The sequence below is a fragment of the Sciurus vulgaris genome (genome assembly GCF_902686455.1).
Source record: "Sciurus vulgaris genome assembly, chromosome: 2".
In the NCBI taxonomy this organism is placed as follows: domain Eukaryota; kingdom Metazoa; phylum Chordata; class Mammalia; order Rodentia; family Sciuridae; genus Sciurus; species Sciurus vulgaris.
The window spans coordinates 97,701,648-97,722,798 of NC_136462.1; the positions used below are offsets into that span (position 1 = coordinate 97,701,648).

A 21,151-nucleotide genomic window follows, 5' to 3' on the forward strand; every position below is an offset into this window, starting at 1 on the left:
GTGCCTTAGCAACTAAACATAGCAACTGGGGAATCTGTAGCTTCCGATCTCCATCTAAGGGTCTCAAGAACTCTGCTCTCCGATGGAACAGTTTCTAGCCTCTTGGGTCGGGGAGCAGTCTCCTCCCTTGCTTGGGACTCTGGAACCATCTCATTCAGGTGAAAGTAAGGTCAGCTTAGGACCAGAAGCCTTTCGCGGAGAAAAGGCTGACATGCCAGTCCTATGTGACAGGTAGTGTTTCTGCCACCGTTATCTATGTGTACTTAGGCCACACGTTACTATGGGTGGTCCTGTGATGTTTGGAGATCTTTTCAGCAACACGATTTACACGTAATGTTTGTTCTATTTGTAGTTGGCAAAACAGTTCCCTGGATATTCCAAATTAGGTATGCTTCAATCGATTAAGGCCCAGTTCTTATATGTCGTGTTTGTAACAATAATCCTGCCTCATCTTTGTCACAGAGTAACAAATATTTTCCTTAAAAGCCTTTTTCTTTTACCATTTTATTATGAGAAATTTCAAACATATAAAATTGAAAGAATAGTGGACATGTGTATATGCACTATGAGCTTTACTCGTGTGTGTGTGTATTCCCTGAATCAAGTGAAAGGAAGATGCAGATATCATGACATCACCCCTAAATGCAGCTATGTGTATTTCCTAAAATTAAGGAATTCTATACAATAATAACATTATCATTACATATAAGATTAATACTTTCTTCATATTAATATTGAGTACATATTCAAAATTACTCTGTGAAACATAAAATTTTAGAATTGGAAGAGCCTTTAATGATATCATTTTAGAACCCAAAGCTTCCCGAATCTCACACTAGAGCTTCTGATTCAGTGTTTCTGGGGTGGAGGTCAGGAGTCTGTACTTGTAACTTTAAAACAAAGCAAAACCTCCCTATAACTAGGGTGAATGACTACATCCCAGTACTCCTGGGACAGAGCTGACTTAGTACAGTGACCCAGCATTGTAATTAACAGCACTCATAACTCATAAATTAGAACAATAAATCACATGGTGACTCTACCTGTAATTCATAATTCTTCAAAATAATGTATTATAGAACCCCAAGGTAGTTAAGAGGTTCATTTGCTTATAGTTTTGCCTCTTAGTCAAGATACCAATTCTGAAAGTGATTATTGACCTTGTGCATGCTGATTGCATGTATAAAACCACATGTTGATTTACATTGAATTTATTTACATGTTTTGCTGCTTTTCAATGAAATACCTTATTCCTTACGGGAAAAGAATTACTCAAATAAGTAGATGACTAGAAATCACTAGAAAAATGACAACTCAAATTCGATCATAATTTTTCCTTCATCGTATCTAAATTTATTAAGCCCAGTCTGAAAGTTTGCTAAGAGAAATTGAGAAGGACTTCACAGCTCTTAGCATACTACTTGGATACACAGATGTTAATGAATACTTATTGAGTAAATAAATATGTTATAAGTAGATCTTTCTGTTTAGTGAATGTGCTTGTATCCATCTCTGCACATCAAATAGTTTTTGTCCATAAAAGTCCATTTTTGTTACCTGGTTCACATAGTCTATCCTGAATACTTTGTGCAGCTAAGATATTTTTAAATTTTTCTTGAAATCAATTTTATTCAGTGGTAAATAGCTGAAAAATTTTTATTTAACAGGATGTATTGGTGCAACATAGTGTCCTTATTGCAAGTAAATCTTATGTTTTAAAAAATACTTTTAAAAACTAGCATTATTGAAGTACAGTGTAGCAGATTTATTAGGGTACATTAAGTGACACATAAAGTACACAATCTGATGAAATTTATCATATATGTACACCTGTGAAACCAGCACCATACCAAGATAATGAGCATATTTCTCACTGCAAAAGTTTCTTTTTAGAACTTGCAGATTCATGGTAATCTATTTCTTCCCTCTTTTACTTTTCCTAGGCAACCACTGATCTACTTTTTGTCACCGTAGATTAGCTTACATTTTCAGCAGTTTTATATAAGTGGAACCATACACCTTGTACTCTCATTTGCCTGGCTTAACACAGTATAATTATTTTGAGATTCATTCATGTTGTTTCATGCAGCATTGTGGCTTCTTTTACCCATCAGTGTTCCATTATATGTATATACCACAATTTTTCTTACCCATGTGCCCATTGATGGATATTTGAGTTTTGTTTTGTTTTGTGACTAATATAAATAAAGTTTCTAAGAACACTTGTGTAGGAGTTTTTAATGTGTATATGTTTCATTGATCCTGGATAATGTTAGGTAGATTCTAAAGTGTTTCCCCCATTATACATGCTCTTGGATAACTCTTTGTTCTTGGAGTTTGGGTGAGGTCTGTGACTTGATTATAGCTAATAATCAAGAAGAGTTGATAGAAAAGTTAATGTTCAAGATGATGTGTACATGATTACATTATGCAAGATTGTAAAGTTCCTCTGGCTAGCAATGATTATCTCCCTTAATGACTTAGAGGAAGGCAGTCACCCATGTTGTGAAGGAACATGTGGCAGGGAGCTGAGGGTAGCATTTGACCAACAGCCAGCAATTAACTGTGGCCTTAGTCTGAAAACCCACAAGGAAATGACTGCTGTTTAAAGCCACTTGAATCTGAATTCTTCTCTAGTTGAGCCTTGTGAGTCTCTAAAGTAGTGGATGCATCTACTCCCTAGTCATAGAAATTATGGGATAATATGTATTGAATTTTACTACTAAGTTGGCAATAATATTGTTATTCATCTATGGGTACACATAAAGATAAAAGCCTAGTGTTGATGGTTGGATATTATGGTAGATGTGTGTTTAAGCTTTAAAGAAACTTTTAATTTGTTTTCCTAAATGGTTTTAGCATTTTGTACACCCACTAGTAGTTTATAAGAGTGTTAATTGTTCCATGTACCTGCCAACACTTAGTGTGGTCTTTTTAATTTTAGCCATTATAGCAGGAGTATTTTAGTATCTCATTGTAGTTTTGGTTTGCATTTCCTTAATGATTAAAGTTGAACATATTTTTGTGTGCTTATATGGATTCTGTGTAGTTCTTTGGTGAAATATCTCTTTACTTATTTTGCCTGTTTTTAAACTGGGTTGTTTGTCTTATTACCATTGAGTTGTAAGAGTTTTGCCTACAATCAAGGGCAAAGATTCCTTACTTGCCTGAAAATAGGTTATAAATTTCCTTTTGTGAAGTTAGTATAAATAGTCCCCTTCTGTACCAGGAAGATGAGCAGTAGTACTGAATTTGCATAAACAAACTATTCTAAACCCTTGTTATGGCTTGGATGTGAGGGGTCCCCAAAAGTTCACAAGTGAGACAATGCAAGAAAGTTCAGAGAAAAACTGATTGGGATGTGAGGGCCTTAACTCAAAATCCTGATGGGATTAACTGAGTGGTAACTGGAGGTGGGACATTGGGGGCGTGGCTTTGGGGTATATAAATTTGTTTCTGGCAAGTGGAGACCGCTGCTTCCTGATCCTGATGTGAGCCATTTCCTTCCATGTCTTTCCTGTGCCAGGATGTTCTGCCTTACCTTGAGCCCCAAGGAATGGAGCCTGCTGTCTATGCATTGAGCCTTCTGAATCTGTGAGCCCTCAAATCAACTATTCCTCCTCTACAGTTGTGCTGGTTGGGTCATTTAGTAACAGCAGTGAAAAAGCTGACTAAAACAACCCTTATGTTCCATTAGTTCCTTCTTATATTCCTAGTCACCTCTCCACAATGTACTGCCCTTTGTTATGTCCCTAAGTGCAGGTGCTTCTTTGGGTTTTTCATGTCTTTTTATGAAGACTCCATTCACATAAAACTAAAAACATTTGTAAAATTTCTATGCTTTTTCTCCTGCTAATCTCTTTTGTCCGTTGGAGTTGTGGTCCTTTTAAGATTTGGATAAGTGGTTCCCAGCCTGGTGTTACTGGCAGGTATGGAACCTTTAAGAGATGGGGCCTAGTAGGAAGTCACAGGTCATTGGGAATATACCCTAAAAGGGAATAGTGGACCCAAAATCCTTCCTCCTCTGCTCTGGTTTCCTGGCCATAACATGAGTAGTTTTGTTCCACTATGTGCATCATCCATGATGAGGGACCTTATCCAGGCGCAAAGCAATAGAACCAATTCATCATGGACTAAAACCTCTGAAACACTAATAAACTTTTTATTAGTTATATTATTTGGTTATTATTTTATTATGATTATTTGTTACAGTATCAGAAAGCTGACTAATATAAGTCCACAGCTACTAAATTTAAGAGAATACAGAAAAAATTTTTCTCCTCTACAGAATGCTCCAAGTTTCATTATTTACATAGACTTTGATATTGTAAAAATGTGTCTTTTTTTTTTGAAATTGCAATTACCCAACTTTAGCAATTTTGTTATTTGCCATCTTGGTATTTCTAATGCCCAATTGTTTTTATTGCCACCCAGAGTGGTGGCTGCACCTTGCAAGTTTTGTGAAACAAACCAGTCTTTCAGTAAAATGTAGTGTGGAGATAAAGCAAGGGACTGACATAGTGTAATTCCAAACTGTCTTTATTTCTTTACTGTAATTAATAAGTTTTTTTCAGTGCTTTTAACAATCTTCTTATGATTCCTCTGTGTACTCAGTTCTCAATTGGGAATTGACAGGAACCATTCTTACATAGGAAGGAACACTGTACCTGAACTCCCTTTGCTACTCCCCATTCCATCTCCTCCTGGTCTTAGAGATTACCAGACTTTTGCTATTTAACCAAGTCTGTTTCAGATCCTACAAACTCCTGTTTTCCCTGTTGGTTCCTTTTAAACCAAAGCTTTCCTACTTTCTCCCCAGTTTTTACTTATTTCTCAGAGTCTGTACCTGTCTTTTCTCTATCCTGATCCGTGTCTCCACCTCATTCCCACCCCCAGTTAAGGACTTAGTTCAGGGGTTTACATTCTGGGTGAGATACTAATACTATTATTTCTGTATTGTAGCTTATATTTACTTTCATGGATTGATCCGAGAATCAGAACTTAAAAAAAAAAAAAAGCCTATCTAGAGTGCAGTATGCTTAGATATTGTAGATGGTTTTGACTATCTCAATTGCTTTCCTAGAAAAACAAGTCCTTAAATTACATTAGTCACCTAAGATCCCTTGGCAAAGTAATCCAGAAAGAAAAAGAAAAAGACAAAATTTGTTTAATAATCAACCCCTTATTGAGCTAGGCACAATTGGATTGTTGTGACAAAGTGAGGAAAATATTGTCTACTTTGGAAAACTTGTATTATACTCAGTTTCTCAATCAAGAAATAAAAGGAAAAAGCATATAGTTTTAAATTGTAGCAATTAATCTGCAATTTGGTTAGTGTGACGTGCAAGCTTCTAATTGTAAAATAAAGTTATTATAAATTCTTATTTCATTGTAATGATGGAATGTATATTATAGCGCAGAGTTCACATCAGTTTTTATAATCAGTTCATTTATTCAACTAATTTAACTTGCCATAATTGCAGAAACTTAAAAAATTTATCACTGTATCCACCACTGTACCTGGAATAGTTTTTAAAACTTAACTTAGTTGCACAGACCAGGTTAGTGGCCCATGTCTGTTGTACCAGCTTCACAGGAGGCTGAGGTGGGAGGATCCCATGAGCCCTGTAGTTTGAGACTAGGCTGGGAAACAGCAAGATCTCTGTCTTAAAAAGAAAAAAAAAAAATGAGAACATAGTGTCACAAACATTTGTTAAAAATAAATGAATGATGATAGGACAATGGATGAAACCTGGAATGCTAATTCTAATGGAGGAGATGGATAATAAACACATAAAAATCAATAAATAATGTAATTTTAAATAGCCACAAAGACAACAAATCATATTTAGGGCAAAGAGAATGACCAGAGAGAATATTGGGATGGTTTTTATGGATCAGAGATCTTAGACTTGCCTCCAGTTACAAAGTTAGTAAGTGGTTGGGCCATTCTAATGCAGGTCATTCATTAATTTCTTCATTAAACATTCCCTGAGTGCCTGCTACACACTGAGCCAGAGTCTCTAAAACCCTAAAAGGGTTTTAGAATGGTCCTTGCCTTCAGGGAACTTACAGTTGAGATTCATGCTGTCCAACATAACAACCACATGTTTTTAGTTGGAGTTAACATTTAGTTAATTTAAATGTAAAATATACAGTGAATTTTAGAAATTTACTGCGAAAAAGTAAAATAGTTGAATGATTTTACATTTTATTATATTTGAAATGATAATTTGTATTACTATATAAAATTTATTAGTAAAAATCTTATCTTTTTAAAGCAGCTTCTAAATATTTTAATTATATATTTGGCTTTCATTATAGGTTAGGATTCCATAGATCTAGTTCCAAGATTCTGTACTTATAAAAATCTTCCAGGTGATGTTGATGCTGCTGGTTTGAGGAGCACATTTTGAATAGCAAGGTTTTAGACTTGTTAGTCAAGAAAAAACACAAGTAATCCCAGTGCTGGTGTGAAAATTACTATGAATGGACAATCAGAGGGTGCTTAGAGATACTTTTGTTTTATTTTTCATTCTAAAAACAATCTATATTCTATTAAAACCTTGTTGCATGATTTCTTTTCCTTTCATACTGATTTTTAAAAGGTTATAATACTATATTTAACTATTTAAATATGTATTTTCTAATTCATGAGTTTATCTTTTACCTTTTGGCTTAAATAATTACATGGTAGAGATATATTCAGAAGAATAATCATTGTAAAGGAGACATTAAAGAAGTTTATTATTTACCATAATGGGAAAATCTCCAGAATAATTCACCAGTTAATTCTCCTAATTGCAAATAACACTTTTTTATTAAATTCAAAATAGGAAATATTTCCCAGAAGTTGTTTAAATAGACTAAGTCACAGGAATAACAAATCAGGTAAATAATTGGTCTCTTTGTGGCCTTACATTCTTCATTTTGAAGGTCAAGATAGGCATTAGGAACAGTGAAACTTCCCACAGGAAGTGATTCTAAGGTAAGACCTAATAAACATCTGTAGATATCAGCCAGATAGCCACATTCTTGTGACTCTAGCAACCCTGTTTTATTTTGGGTCAATTTTTTTTTAAAAATTACTCCATTTGGTGTTTATTTTATTTGTATTTGGTTTGCTATTTTATCTGAGCAAGGGCTAATACCATTAAAGAAAAATGATTTTAACTTATCAATTAGATCTCTGTTTAAGAACTTACCGTGATACACCGCCTATTAGTTTATAATTTAGACTTTAAGCCTCAGTGTAAGTATGCCCATATGCAGAAAAATAAAGATGAAAGGTTTGAGATTTGTGGATATAAAAATAATATAAAATTTATGTTTTTAAATATTTCACTGCCAGCTATGTCTAATAAAAACCAAAGGAATACCTCCTTAAAACTGACAGAGAAATAGTATTTTTTCTATCCCTTAAGGATTATTGAGAAAATCTAAAGAGATAATATAATACACAAAGTTTTTCCTTGCAAGATGCTTGGCATAGAAAGTAATGTTAATTGTGTGTGTGTGTGTGTGTGTGTGTGTGTGTGTGTGTGTGTGTCTGGTAGGGGTCTCTAAAAGTTTGATAGTTGGTTAAGAGCAATACTTTATGAAAATTATGTGCATATTTCAGCTTTGGCACAAGAATTCTAATTGTTTCAATAATTTGTTTTAAAACACACTTTGCTGAGATCTCATGAAAGGTAAAATGTTCTGAAGTAGTATGATTTCTGGGCTACAAGTACAGAGCTGTATGTAGGTTTTAATTCTAGTTCCACTATACTCTTTTTAGTTTGGGACAGTTATTTCAAAAAGAATTTTTAAAATAATTGCATTATAAGGTCTTTCCAATCTGTATCAGTTTTGATGATACTGTAATAGGAATGCATCCAAGACCCAAGTTAATCATTTCACACTGCATTTCATTTAGCAAAGTTAATGTTTGGTCCTCAAATATACATTCAGTAGGAAATATTCTTTTATGAAAGTTTCCTTTATCACTAATTTTACCCATTATAAAATGAATTTATTTTGTACTATTTTTTAAGAAACAGTGTTTTCAAAGTTTTATAATTTGATTATTTTTCAGTTGATCTAAAAGGATATATTACAAACATCTGAATAAAAAATGTTCTGTCCATTTCCATATTTACTGATGTTCCTAAAAAGTTTATATTTTTTCTTACTAGATTCTCTCCTTATCCAAAGCTATTTACAGGAAGTGACAATGATATTGTCCCTTACTCAAGAATAAACCACAATATTATTTTTATTGGGGTTCAAAAAAGAAGTTATGTTTAAATTTTTAGAAATGATTAGAAAGGACTGTATGATTGTGAATGTGTTAGGTTTCTATTACTGTGACAAAATAATGATGATAATCAACTTATAAGGAGGAAAGATTTATGCTGATTCATGATTCCAGAGTTTTCAGTTCATGATTGGTTGACTCTCTCATTTGGGGACCTGTGGTGAGACAGAAAAGGGTGGTGGGGAGCACCTGTTGGAGCAAAGGTACTCATCTCATGGCAACCAGGAAGTAAAAAGAGAACAGGGGAAGAAGCTGGGGTCCCAATATCCCCTTTGCTATGGTTTGGATATGAGGTGTCCCTGAAAAGTTCCTGTGTTAATGCAGGAATTATTAGAAGTTAAATGATTGGATCATAAGTGTTGCAACCAGTCAGTCCTTCCTTGTTTGAATGGGTTAAATGGTGTGTGGCTGGAGGAGGTGGGCCACTGGGGGCATGCTTTAAAAGGGTTCATCTTCCTTGCAGTCTCTTCCCTTCTCTCTTTGCTTCCTGGCTGCCATAAGATAAGTAGCACTCTTATGATGTTCCACCTCCCTTCAGGCCCAGAGCAGTGGAGTCTGCCAACTGTGAACAAAAGTAAACTGTTTTTCCTCTAAGTTATTCTTGTCAGGTACTTTGATCATAACAATGAAAAATTGACTAACCCACCCTTTAAGGACACACCCTTCCACTAGGCCCCACCTCCTAAAGGTCCTATCACCTTCCAATAGAGCCATGGACTAGTAACCATGCTTTTAAGACATGGCCTTTGGGGAACATTAGAGATCAAAACCTTAACAATAAAAAAGCAGCTCTGAAAACAGAATAACTTTCCATTTTGTGCCATTTACAGTAATAACTCAAGGGGATGCCAATGGTCTTCCACCCTTGGGCTAAACTGATACCATCCATGTGTATGTTAGCTTCTATTTCCTTTTCCCCTTCTTACATACACATATACAATGACAGAATTCTAGAACAGCAACATACTAGATTTCTCTTAAGTTATGCTACCATGCCATCCCTAGTATGTCAGGCATTGATTCTCCTAATTATTCTACTAACACTTGTATTTCAGGTTTGAGAGTGTTCCCCAAAGGCTCAGGTGTTGGAACCTTCCAGAGGTGGGAGGTCATTAGGGGCATTGTCTTGGGAAGGAATTAACACTTTCTGTATTCTTAGGTATTTTGTTATAGCAAAAGAAAGTTGTGTAATACAAGCATGTTGTCTCAAACTTCCTCAATTGGAGTATCTTGGAATACATAATATTTATATTTTATCTTATATTTTGGTGTTTTTTTTTTTGTTTTGTTTTGTTTTGTTTTTTTTTTTTAACTGGGGGTCAAACCCAGGGCTTTGGGAATACAAGGCAGATACTTTGCCACTTAGCTACATCCCAGTCCAATATCTTGGAATATTACTGAGTTTAATCTTAGTGTTCTGAGGTACAAGATGTGCTAGATTGAGAATTAAAAGAGCTAAATTTTAACTTGAGTTTTGCTGCTGATGAACAGTGTGAACTTAAGAATATCATCTCACCTTTCAGTCATCAGTCAGTTTATCTTATCTAGTTATTAAAAACTAATCTACCAGGCACTATTCTAGGTGCCAGGGATACTCTGCCCTTTCCCTCAAGTTGCTTACTTACTATCTAGTGATAGTGATGGTGGAGGGTGGAGGTGGTGAGACAGACAATAAACACATAAGAAAATAAATATACAGGGTAATTTTTTTTTTTTTTTTTTTTTTTATCATTTTGAGACCTAAGAACAGCAATAATGTAGAGTGATGTGTTGGGAATGTTGTGCTCCTATAGATAGGGCATCTGGGATTTTTCTAGGCAATAGGAAATCTAAGGGGTAGCTAAGGGCTGATGTAGACTAAAAAATATGTTTCTTTTCCTATTAATTGTATTCTTGAAAGGCTTATTCTGGAAATAAATGCAAATACGTTTGCATCAGATGCTGCATCGATTTTTTGCTGCTTGATTTGGAAATAATACACATAAGAGGAAATTTGGTGAACGTTTCAGTATTGTTTGGAAGTAGCTGCTAGACGTTAAAGAAAACACAAAAACAAAAACAAAATCCCTAACCTAGAAGAAAAATTGTAGCCCCAGTTAGATCAGATGACCAAGGTGTGTGCTGGTCTCCAGGTTATCACTCTGTACTCAGACTTATCCATAGGTCGCAGAAAGAAAACCTCCTTAGCTTGGCACTTGCTTGTGCAGGGGCTTCAGAGCCCCAGTGCCTGTGAGCTTAGTGTGGGACTGTGGTTGCACTTGTCAGTGACTGGAAGGGAACTCTGGCTCAGAGCCCAGAAGGAGGAGCTGGAGGCGGCGCCGACTGGAAGCAGCCACCTCAGCGAAGCTGCAGGATTTCCGCAGGGTGAGAGCTAGTGTTGTCCGGAAGAAAGGGGCAACTGACAGGCGGTTATCTCGTGATAGCCTTAGAAGCTTTTCTTCGCAACTCGAAACTGCAGAAGAAAAAAGGATCTAGCGAAATATGACTACGGAGGGTCCTGCCACGCGTCGAGTCCAGGTGGCAGAACATCCCAGGTGGGGGAGAGGAGAAGCCACTTTTGGGGATCTCATAGGTTGGCTGGTTGCAGATAGGGCCCACGGCTTTTGGCTGCTTCCTTGAGGCGCTGCTTTTGTCCCAAGGGAGCAGACAGAACTCTTGTAATTCTCTAAGGCCGGGCTTGCAAGAAAGAACCTGCGTCAAACACGTTACACCTTCGCTGCTCCCAAGGATTGTGTATTGCTTTATTTCTGCAGATTCTTCTTTTCCGTTTCTGGCTGAAGGTGTTAGAGTCTTTCTTTCTACCTGGCTTCAGAAAAATAAATTAAAACTCCTCCTTTGCCTTGCCTGCCAGTTGATAATTGCTTTTAAAAGTCGTCTTTCTAAATATTCATTGAAAGCAAACACAGAAACCTCCTTGGTCTCTGCATCTTAAAAAAAAACCCCAGAATATCCGAATTGTCACTTAGGGAATTTGTTGCCAATCGCTAGCTACAGAATAACTGGTAATTTGGTGATGACTAGTGGAGGATATTTTAAATTACAGATACTTTGTGTAGAAACACTTTGTTCTGACTTGTAGGGCTAAAATCTCATTGAATGATGTCTTTCACTTGCTGCATTAATCTAAGGGCTTGTCTGAGTTTGACTTCTTTCCCACTTTGCTGTTCTTAACTCTTTCCCCCTAAAATTGTGTTCTCTAACATCAAGTCTTTAAGCTCCTCTATTTCCTTGTTTATTTACTATTATGGGTCAGTTGATCATTTTATACTTTACCATAACTTGAAGATGTTCTTTCATGCTTAAACCAGCTCTGTGTCTTTAATTACCAGAAAGAAACTTAATTTTTAATTCTGGAGACCAGCACAGTTTTGGATTACCTCTGAATGTCTTTGACTTTGAGTGTTTTAATGTTGCTCTGATATATATGATTGAATTAGGACACATTGTTAAAGGCATGCTTCATATAATAGTAAGGAGGAATTTGTTACATGAAAATAAATCCAGCCCCTTGTAATTTAAACTTTTTATTGTGTAAAATATATCCATTGTGTATTTCAATGTTTCCATTTTATATGGTTTAAATCACAAAAATCAATTTCTATAGTTAACCCTGCAGTGGGGAGGTGGTAACTAACACAACTACATGCACTAGAAATGAGGAATTGTTTGCCAAATTTCCTTAGTGTTCTTTCTTGTATTTCCTGATTTTATAGTATTTATTCATGCAAAATATATTTAATATTAATATTTCTTTTCCTTTGCTAGCCACAGAGGACATCATAAAAATGATCAGACAAATTCTGCTATTTTTTTCTTCATTTTTTTTTATTTTATTGTAAACAAATGGGATACATGTTGTTTCTCTGTTTGTACATGGCATAAAGGCATACCATTTGTGTAATCATAAATTTACATAGAGTAATGTTGTTTGATCTGCTATTGTTTTTCACTTGTGTGTGCACTGTGATGATTAACTTCAAGCAACATTTTGTTCACAGGAATCTTTTGAAACTACGTAGTCATTTTAGGAAGCATAGTTTTGTTAAATCTTGGTAGTGTGATCTATAAATCTAATTAACTGGTCACATGTTGCAATTCCTGAGGGCCCCCGTGGGAGCCTGTCTCCTACTGTAACTCCTACTCTTTCCTCAAGATGCCTTATCAACCTCACAGGACAGGAGATCCTCTGAGTAAAGGCATTAGTGAACCACATTATACAAATATAACCACATTATAAAAATAATTTCTTTTGTATTCTTCTTATATAAAAATCAATTACAAGTAGAAGCTCTAAGATTTTATTTCTGCATCTCATTCATGCTTCCTCCCTTTACTGGAAGGTGCCAAATTCCACTGTTTTATCTTTCTTTGCCTTCTAAACAGCAGTATCTCTTCTCTTTTCCCTTTATTTGGATTAAGTTTTAAATTGTTGGATTATTATTTTTGCAATAGTTTTGTTAATTTTTCACATACCATATAATTCACCCATTTAAAGTTTGCAATGAAGTGGTTTTTAGTATTTTCAGAGTCGTTAAATCATTACCATACTCAAATTTAGAACATTTCTTTACTCAAAAAGAACCCAGTATTCCATTAGGGATCACCTCAGATTCCCCATACCCTCCCCTCCTGCTTCCCCACTAGCCCTAAGCAACTACTCATGTATTTTCTGTCTCTATAGATTTGGTTATTCTGGACTTTAAAATAAATGCAATCATAAAACATGTTTGAGTTTTTTGGATTGTCTTTTTAAAAAAAAAATATAGCCTGTTTTCAAGTTTCGCCAATTTTGTAAAATGTGTTAGTATGTCATTTCTTTTTTTTCTTAATTTTTTTTTTTTTTTTTTTTTGTTGATGGACAGAATTCCTTTGTTTATTTTTATGTGGTGCTAAGGGTGGAACCCAGTGCCTCACATATGCTAGGCAAGTGCTCTGCCACTGAGCTACAGCTACAGCCCCATGTCATTCCTTTTTATCATCAAATAATATTCTATCCTATGAATTACTACATTTTGTTTATCCATTTATCAGTTGGTGGACTTTTTGGTTGCTTCCATCTTTTGTCTCTTATGAATAGTGCTGCTGTATATGATACCATATGACCACCTTTAAAGTCTCAATGTTCTGCCAATTCAACTAGGTGATCCTAAACACACTCTTAATATTAAAGATTTGGATTATTTAAAAGTTTATTCAGTATGAATACACAACCACTGAAACTCCACATCATGTACAACCCAAGAATGGGATCCTGATTAGAATAAATTATTCTCCATGTATATATAATATGTCAAATTACACCCTACTGTCATATATATCTGAAAAGAATAGAAAAAAATAAAAGCCAAAGTTATATTCAGTAAAACCTGAAAAATCCCACAGTTACTTTCTTTGTTATTGCTTCTGGTTTTTACCCTGCGCTGCCAGTTCTGACTTCTCTTCTTAGAAATTGTTCATTTGGTTCAAATCCTTGTAATATCAGTGAATCCATATAATATAATTGTTAGCATTTTTTAGCTGGAGTTACAGGCATGGGCCATTGCACTAGGTATAGGAGACCCTTTTTGTGACTTATTATCAGTTAATAATTTCAAGTTTTGTTGCATCGAGTTCAGTGTTGTTTATAGTATTTTCACCTTATGAAATTCAGTAGCATTTTATTGTGATCTAATATATGGTCAATACTTATGCTGTTGTGCACAAATTATCATGATGTAATGTTTGATAGATGGTATACATCCATAAAATGTTCTTTATCAATATTGCATTTTTCTCTTCATTTTTTGTCTATATGATATGAGAAAGTATCATATAGTTCCTCACTGTTGATGTATTTCTATTCATATTTTCTTACATTGCCTGTAGTGTAGTTTTTGCCTTATAAAATTATTATTGCTGTTTCATTTGGGGCATTACTTAATAATCATATCTTTATTTTGAGTTGTGGCTCTCAGGATTAAGAAGGATTCTTTTATGCACATTTAATGGTATTTGGCATAAATTCTGCAATGTCTGATATCAGGATATTCCCATTGTTTTCTTATTTCTATTTTCCTGAAGTACTTCTACCCATTCCTTGATATTTAGCCTTTTGGAATTACTCTAAGTTAAAATATCTAAAATTATTAGACATTAGTTGTGTTTTTGTATACAACATGTAGTTCAGTTTTGATTTTGGATCCAAATTGCAAATCTTTTTCTTTAAAGAGATATGTTAGGCCTGGTCACATTTGTTGATGTAACTTTACTCAGTCCTTGGTTAAACATCTTGTAACAGAGAACTATAGTAAAATAACTATAGTTATAGTTAGAACTATAGTGATATGTTTGATTTCAATTCTGTCATAGTATTTGATAACCATGTTATAATATGTTTTCTGTGTTTTGTTTTCCTTTAATTTTTTCTTTGCTTCTTTATTTTTTAATTTTTTTTGGTATTTAAGAAAACAATTTTTTTTTTCTACTGGTTACTTTCGTACTTTTATATTTTTTAGTGCCCTTAAGAAATAGGGGACTGTTTTCCTGTTTTACTATCTATGTCAGTTATTTCTCCTCCTCTTCCTTCTTCATCTTCCTGTTTTCTGTTGAAAAACACTAGCATTTTAAATCATTCAATCTAGAATCTGGATGAACAATCTGAGTTTTCTCATCCTCTATAATATGGAAAGAAGTGGGTAGAAAGCACCAAAGTTTATTGATGGCATCATCAAAATTACTGAATGCCCTAATAGTACTTCCAGTTCTGACACAAGATAAACATTTAATTATCTATTTTCTTTCATTTCTTTTAATAAATTTTTATTTATATGCTACAGAATGGAAATGATAGTGAACCTAGGAATCAGGAATAGTAACTACCATTTATTAAACATGTATTTCATGCTAACGCTAAGCTAGACACTGTGCCTACATTACTTTATTTAATCTTGACAACTCCATGGATGTATGTCTTCACCCCACGTAAAGGTGAGTGAGGTTAATGAATTTCATTATGTATGGTAAAGACATTTAAGCCCAGGCATGCCTGACTACACAAGCCATGGTCTTTCTATAACTTTTTAAAAATAATTTTTTAAATTGTAGATGGACATAATACCCTTTTTATATTTATTTATATGTGAACCCAGTGCCTCATACATGCTAGGCAAGTGCTCTACCACTGAGCTACAACTCCAGCCCTTTCTATAACTTTTTAAAAAGTGATTTAGTAGTATTCTCATAATGCCTGCACCATTACTTAAAAAAAAAAAAAATCACTGCTTTGTCAGTTTTTATTTTTTATTTTTACTTGTTGCCCATTTAATAGTCTATGAGCTCTTTGCACTTTCACTTCTTCCTCCTCACACCTTCTATTTTTCAGTGAGTGAGCTTTTCTTCCTGGTGGTTGTTTTATATTAATCTTTATTTTGCTGGCTCTTTCACTTATTATTTTTCCAGTAGCTCATTGTGGTCTTTCTTCATCTTTCCCTTTTTGTTCTACTTATAACTTAAAGTTTAACAGTCTCTGTCTTCTAGTCACACTGGAGACATTTTTTTTTTTTTGTATAGTTTTATTTGTTCTTGTTCTGATTGCTTTTGGAGGATATAGAGGGAGACTCAGAATTAGGCAGTCAACATTGTCTACACATACATGATAGTCAAGTCAATGCTTCTTAAAATGCTAGAGATACCAGTTATTGTCTCCTGCTGAGGTCTGTTGTCATCCATAGCCTTTTCTGAAGAAGTGGATCCAAGTGATCATATTTGTAACTAAAACATACAGCCTAGTTTGTAACAAGTGCCTTATCCTTTTGGCCATAGATGATGGGGACCAGGATAGATACTACATTTAAACTCTGCCAAACACATTATATCTTTTGAGAATTTGAACTCAAGGACATAGAGATGTATAGGATAGATAGTAGAAGACACTAGAGCTATTAAGTCTTGTAGCATCAAGGCCACAGTGTCATGAAAACTGAAGGTGTGGAGGAACTCAGATAGGCAGGCAAAATGCAAAAAGCTCTGAGAAAAGCAGAACAGTGATGGTATCTTTGGAGGTATAAGGGGATGAGTAAGGAAGAGAGAGGGCCAAAGACATGAATATAAGCAGTTTCTGATGACTCTCCCGGAGGTCAGCTTGAATAATTTCTGAAAATATTCAACATATCTATCATTATAATAAATTTCCTTTGTTTATTGAACGTTTTTTCTGTGTTTCTGTTTCTTGCAACTAATTAATCCCTAATACCAATTACTTACTTAATTACTCAATTTCCTGAATATGGTAAGTTTAATAAATGTTTACTGTCCTGGTATTATTATTTAGGCACAATATGATGTGAGACTATAAACAGTGGAGCTATTCACAGAATTAACCTGAGATACTTTGACAGTATCATATTTTTAAATCTATTGTAAGGATTTCAGATCTGGAAGGGACCTAGGAGGAATATCTAGTTCAAATTTTTTAGAGAACCAGGGACCAAGGGAAAATGATTTGCCAAGCTTTGGCATTAAATCAGAGGACCCATTAGATTAGTATTGTGGTCTCCTGATAGTTTTCATATGACTCCCTGTATTGAGTTCAATGTGTATCCTCCCAAATTCTTGTCCATTAGAACCTTGGAATGTGACTTTATTTGGAATTCTTAAGTGAACTTCATTATACTTTGCATCCTGTTGTCCTGGAGTTTTAAAGGTAGTAAGTATGCTACCAGAAAAGCTTACCCCTTTTCTTTTTTTTTTTTTTTTCTTTTGAGGAATTAGTGGTGGCAGTTACATGAAATGTGTGCATCGATGAGTGTGCCTTTTATGGGTCTTTTTTTTTTTTTTTTTCTCCTTTTTTGCAGTGCTGAGAATTGAACCCAGGGCTTTACACATGCTAAGGACAGGCTCTATCACTGGGCTACACCCCCATTATGAGTTTCTAATATATGATATTTTGAAATGTTCTACTCTTGTTTTCAGATTACTGAAGCTAAAGGAGATGTTTAACTCTAAATTTGGATCCATTCCCAAGTTTTATGTTCGAGCACCAGGAAGAGTCAACATAATAGGTATTTTAAACATTCCTTTTAATTTTTTGCTCATCCTTTAATAAGATACAAATTTTGTTAATATATTTCTTTCTTAATTTTGCCCCATTACCAAATATTTTACACATATATCTATTAAGATACACTTTTACCCAATTCCTTACTTTCATCCTTCCCAATTCATATAATTAATGTTGCTTTTTTTCTGTTCATATTTAAAAAAATTTTTCTTTCTTAGTTGTAGATGTTACTGAAGATTGAAACCAGTACCTCACACATGCTAGGCAAGTGCCATAATACTGAGCTACTATAACCCCAGCCCTTTTCCATTCATTTTTTAAATCTATAAATTTGTTGAAACCCAGTTGTTTTTATTATTTGAATGGAAGATGAATTTTTTTCTGTGCCATAGGTTATATTTTTAAACTCTGGTGAGTAATTTTGATGACTGTACATTTTCTCATTTTAGAGAGATGCTCAGAAATCTTATAATTCATTGCTTTTAAAAGTGTTTGCACAGATTTTTCAGGTTTTCTAGGTGTATTTTTATTTTATGTTTCTTCTCTGAAATGCTTTTGAATTTTAGTACATTTTAGTAGTAAATTGTAGCCTTTTAACAATTTCATCTACTGTCTTTCTGTCCACCTCCATGTATACATAAAATAATAGGTATAGTTTTAATATATAGCATACAATTTTTATTCTTTTTGTTTAATATGTCATAAATATTTTCCTCTTTCTATAGAGGTCATAATTATTACTTTAATAACTTCATAATAGCCTACTAATTGATATTTTATAATTTAATTAACAACTTTCTTCCATTGTATGTGAAGTTATTTCTAGTTTTTCAGTATTATAGCCATTTGATAGAAAAGAAACAGAGGAGAATGGCATTATTCATTCTGTCTTTTCTCTTTTTTAATTTCTGGTGAAATTTTTTCAGGTGGAAAGGAGAAATAGGTAGAATAGAGGATGTACCCTCTTTCATGGAACTTAAACTGTTAATTTTCACAAAAGAATATTGAACTTTTAAGTATTTGGTTTTACTTTGATCAGCAAAATTGTTATCACTTGAATTTTTATCATAAGCCTTGTTGAGATAGATATTATTTATGGAACATTATTTTGAGGATATGTGGAACCTATTTCGCTGGTTTCTAAATTTATTCAAAATCAAGGTAGATTTCAGAAATATATATCTTCATGTATAGAATTGTTTTCAACAGGTTTTACCTTCTTATTAATCTATAATTTTGTGAGATTCATTATCAGGGTTATTGTAGAGACATTATATATTTGGTTGTGATGTCACTAGCCTTTCTTTGAAGATACAAAGGAGAAATTTTGTATTGCTAAGGATATGAATTATATATGTCTGTACTATCTGCTAAGTACCCACTAACCACATTTGACTGTTTAAATTTAAATTAATTAAAGTAAAATAGAATTTAAATTGACTTGCACGAGTTACCTTTCAATGCCCAGTAACCATGTGTGGCTAGTGGTTACTATATCAGATAGCACAGACATAGAACATTTTCATATTCCTGAACATTCTATAAGACTGTATTGACATTCTAAAAGTTTGTTTTGGCTGCCAGAAAAGTCAGGAAGGAAGCTGCCTCTGATCAATCTTGAGTTTGTATCACTCGTGTGGTCCTTGAAACTGACCTGGGTGGCTAGTTCCTCTCTAGGTCTAGAGCATAAGGAACAGTGACTGCCAGCTAACTCTTAAAACTTTGAAGGATATCTGTATCATTTATATTTTTACCTATTTAGGACATAGTTAATGCTTGAGAGGTTGAGTTGAATCTCATATGTTTTGTCAGTCCATCTTTGACTTTCCTTTTTCCCTTTTTTCTATCTGGAATACCTTTACCCCATATCCAGGCCATGCCTAATTTCTGCCCATTCTTTAAGATTCTGTTAAAATGACCCATCATAAAAGATGTCCTGAAAGTTATGCTGTCCACTCATTTTCATAGCATAGAATTCATTGTTGTATTAAGCCAGATCATTAGTGAGTTTCATACAATAAATGCACCATTGGCTTTTACTAGAATTGCTTTATTAAACTGTGTAATTTGGTTTTATGATCTGTTTGAAGGCTATTAAAGGAAATTAACCATATAGAAATCAGCCTTGTATAAGTTTTTTTTTTCTCTTCGACCCCAACAAGAACAAAATAACTCATATGGTTAGTTTAAGTAAAAAAGAATGTTTAAGTTTATGTAGCAATAAGGAGGGAGAAGGTCTCACAAGAACAGGAACAAGGGTCTGGGTATGTGATTCAGTGGTAGAGCACCTACTCAGCAAACTGAGGCCCTAGTTTCAGTCCCTGGTACCACAATCAACAACAAAATAACGATGATGATGATGATGATGATGATAAAAAACAAGAACAGAAGGTCAGTGATAGTGCTCCCTGGTAGATGGTGAAAACCTTTGTTGTTACTCTCCACATAACTTGGGTCTAGACTGCCAGAACCCCCTGGGAGATGTAGGTCCTCTGAGCCTATTTATTGCTGTAGTTCAGGCCACACATGCTTTGCCACAGTGGGAGAATAGAACCCTTGGAATGGGTTCTTCTTGAGTTGTTTTCTAATTTGCAGCAGTTGGACAATGATTTCTTATTAACATCTATTTGTCAGCATAGTTGTCACTTCATTTCACTGTGGTGGCCGGAACTCATCTGGAATTCTATTGGAAAAAAGCAACAGGAACCCAGTCTTTTGGTGGCTTCAAGACAATCAGAAATGCCTGTTCTTGAGCCTAGTGGGATTTTCAGTAAGATGTCCTGCCTACTTGGATGTACTACTGGGCATTCAGCTTTGATAATGCCTTCAAAGACCCTACACTCATGATTTTTCCTCCATTGGTCATGGGAAGCATTCCCTGGAAGCCAGTGGTTCTGAAGTATTAGTATTTCACCACCGTGGAGGAAGGAAATTCCAGTGTATCCTCCTCTTCCATGATTCTGTTATCAGCCATTGACAGTATAGACAAGGTCTTGGTGTGAAGGCTAAAACTACTCATGTCTTTGTGAATTCTCTGACCTCAAAACAGATCCATTAAAGCATTCAGCATTTTGAGTACTGAGTATATTGAGAGATGTTGGCTACATATTCCAGAGGAGACCAAGTACTTTGAGTGGCAGAAGCATTCCATAAACTAAAGCTACAGAGTGAAGAGGTAACAAAAGGAGAGGAGCAGCCTGTATCAACCCAGTCTACCTCAAGCATCACCCTCCTTTCTTTCCCTAAGTAAAAGTCCAGAGGCTTGTTTATTTGTGGTTCCCCCATAGCTTTCCCTGGTCCAAGTCCTAGCACCATGTATTCTCTAAATGGGGATAAGGAAAGAAACCCATCAGATAAATGGAGCCTTTTTTGGATTAAGATCCCTTTAGAAGTCTGATTCTGGAGATTTTACCATCCAGCTCTACAGAGGAGCCCGGAAGCCTTCTCTAAGGGAACAGATTTGTGTCTGGTCTATCTGAGTGGCTATAAGTCCAGCAACCTTAGAATGGCCTAAGATGGACATCCCAGTGATAAGAGGGAAGAAGCACCTGCCATGGACCCACAATCTCAAACTTGTAATTTAAACGTGCTCATGCTCATTGGCTTTTAGAGCTCTTTCTATCCCAGGGACTCTGTGTAGAGGGTTTCTTGCACCTCACTTGCTTTACCTTGTCTCTGATGTAGGGAATATATATATATATATATATATATATACATATATATACACACACATATATATATCTTTTATTGAAATATTTGTTAAATAAATCTTGAGTAAAGGGATTTCAAGTAAGAATTTACAAATAAGACATTGT

The 21,151-nt window shown here is 34.7% G+C and overlaps 1 protein-coding gene across 5 annotated transcripts in view; it reads left to right on the forward strand.

Annotated features, from left to right (window-relative positions):
• The first annotated feature begins 9 nt into the window (after nucleotides 1–9).
• GALK2 (galactokinase 2) overlaps nucleotides 10–21,151 on the forward strand; it is a 136,677-nt gene continuing 115,535 nt past the window's right edge. Inside the window, exons 1-2 of one of the 5 annotated variants that reach the window (XM_079129951.1) lie at nucleotides 10–231; nucleotides 17,249–17,337. In XM_079129951.1, the coding sequence (XP_078986077.1) occupies nucleotides 83–231; nucleotides 17,249–17,337 (238 nt within the window). In that variant the 5' untranslated portion in view covers nucleotides 10–82. Of the gene's footprint in view, nucleotides 232–10,620; nucleotides 10,834–17,248; nucleotides 17,338–21,151 lie in introns of those variants that run through there. The other 4 variants (XM_079129949.1, XM_079129952.1, XM_079129950.1 and 1 more) reach the window with 4 other exon arrangements.